The sequence below is a fragment of the Coptis chinensis genome, chromosome 4 (genome assembly GCF_015680905.1).
Source record: "Coptis chinensis isolate HL-2020 chromosome 4, ASM1568090v1, whole genome shotgun sequence".
NCBI classification, from domain to species: Eukaryota; Viridiplantae; Streptophyta; class Magnoliopsida; order Ranunculales; family Ranunculaceae; genus Coptis; species Coptis chinensis.
The window spans coordinates 10,446,382-10,450,938 of NC_141459.1; the positions used below are offsets into that span (position 1 = coordinate 10,446,382).

The 4,557-nt window shown below is 35.2% G+C and overlaps 1 protein-coding gene across 2 annotated transcripts; it reads right to left on the reverse strand.

The window, feature by feature from the left end:
* Positions 1-803: 803 nt before the first annotated feature.
* Positions 804-2,731, reverse strand: LOC147501803 (transcription factor MYB93-like). 2 transcript variants are annotated; one of them, XR_015221467.1, is made up of 4 exons: positions 2,558-2,731; positions 2,280-2,409; positions 1,372-2,161; positions 804-1,072 (listed from the first exon to the last, which is right to left on the reverse strand). XR_015221467.1 is itself a non-coding variant. In XM_086606798.1 (3 exons), exons 1-3 carry the CDS (start codon positions 2,688-2,690, stop codon positions 1,426-1,428), a joined length of 999 nt encoding a protein of 332 aa, XP_086462924.1. In that variant the 5' UTR covers positions 2,691-2,731; the 3' UTR covers positions 1,221-1,425. The 2 variants fall into 2 exon arrangements, 1 of the variants encoding a protein (XP_086462924.1); XM_086606798.1 differs by lacking the exon at positions 804-1,072 and having other exon boundaries at positions 1,221-2,161.
* Positions 2,732-4,557: the final 1,826 nt, after the last annotated feature.

Genomic DNA, 4,557 nt, shown 5'->3' on the forward strand with positions numbered 1-4,557 from the left:
ATTTATTTGACAACCATGACCAAGTTGAAGTTTAATCAAATTGTTTTCAACAATAAGCTTAATTATATATGTGCATTATTCAAAAGCCTTATTAACCAATTGAATGGATTTTTTGTAGGCGACACGCTTTTAATATAGACTTTGGATTATTGAGGTTTCTATTAATTCAAGATTGTTTAACAGTCAATCCCTTGTTTGAAAAGATATAACAGTCTACCTACTCACTAAGAAAAGTGTCGTGGTTCTTTTTCGCCGTCTTTTTTTATACGAATGATGATAGTACGGTCCCTTGGCTTTCATTTTTTTAAAATTTATAATAAACTAACTGAATGAGATTGTTACATTTATTAATAACGATAGATTGTTAGTGGTGCAGAGGGAACAAGCTCATATACTTGTTTATTTAGCAATTTAATGGTGCTTGTCATTGTGAATCGAATCCTTTTCAACATCACCTGTTAATCAACTTTCTTAAGTCCAACCCATGAGAGTTTATATATATTTTTAGTATAAGCTCTCATGGGTTGGACTAAACCCATGAGAACTTATACAACTACATACTCACAAGACCCCTTCAAAACATAGCTAAACTGGAATCTTAAAGCACAGGCTAAAGCCTGAGGTTTTCAGACTTCGTCAATCAAAATTGCTAATGATTACAAAAACAAAAACCTGCAGAAAAAAATCTTAGTGTGAAACTGGTGTGATGGTCATAATAGTAGACATAACATCGCTATGTCGTGATAACAACATTTTTTAGAAAGAAAGGCTTTGTTAATGTCAACATACTGATTCTACTTAGCTTACCTACTAAAAGGTTTTGATTAATGGTGAATAAAACAATATGTGGAAGAAGAAACAAAACGATTCTCAAGGAACTCTTTTGTTCAGTGTGAAACCTTTGTTGGTTTTTTGGGATGTTCTCTTTAGCTCCTTGTACTTGCAATGTTATAATCATTAAATTAGATCATCACCTCGTTCCTTGTATGTTCTTTAAATGGTACGGTGATGATCAGAGTCTCCTGGTATTGGTTATGATCCTTCCTCTACTGTCTTATTACTCAACCGACATCTAAATACAAAGTAAAGCAGAGTTGTTAGAGCATTAGTTTGAAAATGAACAGTTCTGTTAGATTTTTGTATACTTTTCAGCAGACTATATCCTTATTGTATACAATTTAGGACTACATTTAAGGAGTTGAACCAAGAAACAGAGAAACTTGTTCATCCGAAGCAAAAAAATTCAAAATAAGGAAGATTGTAAATCCATATATATGTTATATATTTACATCAAATAGTAATCTCTCTTAATTGTAAATGTATACGATGCAATGTGTGTATAGGAAACTGGTGTAGTAGTGAGAAACATACACAGTAAAAGAGGTATAATGCTCGTAACTCCAAACCTCTCACACAACTGGAAAGCTAAGAAATCTCATGGATGAAAGGATCGTCAAGGAGTAGTTCTGGCCAAAAGGAAGGTGCTCCTCCATAACTAGAGGTACTGCAAGCATCACCAGAATTATTGAAAGAATTCTGAGTTACCAAAGGAGCAGTAGTACTATTAAGAGGAGATGCTGGCATCCAGGGAGATGTAGGTGTAGCTTCTCCTTGACTGAATACAGTAGATGTATTACCTTGTCCAAAGTCACTATTCATAGATATCTGAAAACTGCAAGGGACTTGTAGTTGTAGGTCTGGCAAATGAGAGAAGGAATCATAAGATTGTGTAGGAACAAGTCCAAGAGAACCTGAAGTGGGACTTTCCAACTGCGATGGTGGGTTTGAAAGAGGGTGTTCTTTCAATGAGTTCAACAGATTGAAAGCTTCCATGTCTGTAATGCCAGTTAAGTTACTTGAGCTAGTTGGAACTGAAGAAGTGGACTGAAGAAGGTACTGTATGTACTGAAGCCTAGCCATTTGAGCAGCTTCTGCTTGTAATCTCACAGCATGATCTTCCCAGGGGTGGTGGTCCACGACAACATCCCTTAGATTAGCTAGAGCAATAAGATGAGATAAGCTTGAGAATATATCAGTGCGTGGGCGATGTGTCATTGGGTCAAAACCCATTTGAATCAGCTTTTTCTTCAAATGTGTGTTCCAGAAATTCTTGATCTCGTTGTCAGTTCGACCAGGAAGGTGTGTTGCAATCGCCGACCACCTAGTAATTCAAGTAAAATTAAATTCAAGCAATCAATAACACAGTTCACACGCTAATATAATTAAACCATATATGATTTACTTTACAACGAAAGTTTGAAAAGAGTTATAGAACTTACTTGTTGCCAAGAAAGGAATGAAGATTGAGGATAGTCTGTTCTTCTTCTTGGGAGAATTTCCCTCTCTTTATATCAGGTCTCAAATAATTTGTCCATCTCAATCTACAACTCTTCCCACATCTATTAAGACCTATAAAAGCGCACAACATCAACTTTAGAAACAACTAACAAAATACCTATTGATATAATGTACCATAGAAAGAAGGAAGCAATAAAGAGATGGACACTTTATCAAAAATAAAAAGAGATAGGCATGCATGTTATTCATGAAATTAGACCTGCAAGTTTAGGAAGAGCTCTCCAGCTTCCATGACCATTCTTTTGAATGTATTGAACAAGCTTTTGATCTTCTTCAGGAGTCCAAGGACCTTTCTTAAGGCCATTTTCATCACAACAAGGAGATCTTCCCATTTCTTTCAAATTAGTGGTCTTCTTGTTTCTTTCCTATCCTACCAAACTGTAACTGGAGCTTTCTATTTATACACTCTTTGCCTCCTTGTCTTCCATACTTCTTAGTTTATTCATGTAAAAGCTGACGTGCCTTTTTGCTTACAAACTATTGTCACCCTTTCTTTTTCCAAATCACAACTATATCCTCACCATGTCTCAACTCAAAACATCTAATAATGTACAGCATTCACAATTGTATGCATTACAATTGACTAGACTTGATTTAATTAGTTGAAATAGAAGAGACTTGACATAAATTAAGAAATCATTGTTGGGACAAATCAGGATTCGATCAATATATATTGGTTGTGTACTTGTCAACTCAAAATTTGTCCTAGTTAAAAGTTACAATTTCCAGCCTTATGTATTGCTCGATCGTATATGGTTGATGCATTGATGCGTATATGCATTATCATTTGTTTTTTTTGTTTTTTTTCATATAATTAACCTTATGTTTGATGTCCATTGTGTCATGTAATAGCACAGTGGTAAGAGTTATTGAATGAAGGTCATCATAGTCATTTCTACAGAAAACAGTTTAAGAAGATTTTAACTGGTGATTAAAGAAAGAATGACATATTATACTCAGCGTCATAGAACAAGTGGCACATGACTGATGGTCGTGAAAAAATAATCCATGCACGCAACAGCGGCTTTCTTTCGTCACTGATTGCATGGCTTCCAAATTACGTTAATTATTTCTTTGGGCCCAACCTATGTGTGTTATTTTCCCGCCAACTTCAGTGAACTGTTTAACGAGGATAATAAAAATGTTCATATTGAAGATTCAACTGAAATACTGAATTTAGTACTTTGACAAATGACAATATCAATTCAACGAGTTCGAAGTCTTGTCTATTATATTTCTACTATTATTTCTTCTGTTTGAGAAGAGCACAATGTAGAATTCATTTACAGATTTGTTTACTTAATAACTTCAAGTCAAAAAATTGTGGGAACTAGCTAGGAGTCTAGGACACAAGAAGAGATGTACGTATCAAGCCCAAAGAAGACAGTGCCACTCGATAAAAAATCGACCACAAGTGATTAGATATATAGTTGGAACGTGGAAACAGATAAATTAAGGACACCAAAACAGGGCTGTACAAATCAGTAGAAATGAATGATTGCTTTAAAACTAACCACCTTGATACCCAGCTAGAAAGCTAGAAGCTGCTGTCATATTATGTTTGGAACTTGTTATGTCTAGCTAGGTCCCCATCTCATTAGAAGTAGTTCCCTTTTGCCTAAATATGAAATCTGATAAGAAAGTCTTAATTAAACTGATCAAATTTTGTAGTGGATAGTTCGGATCGGGGTTAGTGAGTATGACAATCATAAATTATTACGACCTTTCCCTACAAAGGTCTCCCTAGGCCGTTCGGACAACTGGGGATATAGGAATTCGTCATTCGACCGATCAATTACTCTTTGAATGATTAGTTCGATCGATCTACTAATACTTAATTTCATGATTTATTAAGGGTTTAAGAGCACATGCATTTAGCTTTTAGGAGTTTAAAACTTTGTTGTATAGATCTTCAGGGTCAACAGGCTTAGGCTGCAGGTACATACTCTAAGAATTGGAACTTTCTTGCAGCTATTTCTAATCCAGGGGCGCCAAATTAAGTAATATATATATACAGAATGCCTCTACGGCTTCATCTTCACAGAAATACGCCATGCGGAGTACTAGCTTGCTCTAATCGGCAATGAAGGTAACATTTTTTCAAACAACATATGTAGCTTGCAACTAGATCGGGCAAATATGTCATATGAATATATGAAACTCCTCTTTCAGAGATCAACCTTTATGTAGTATACATCT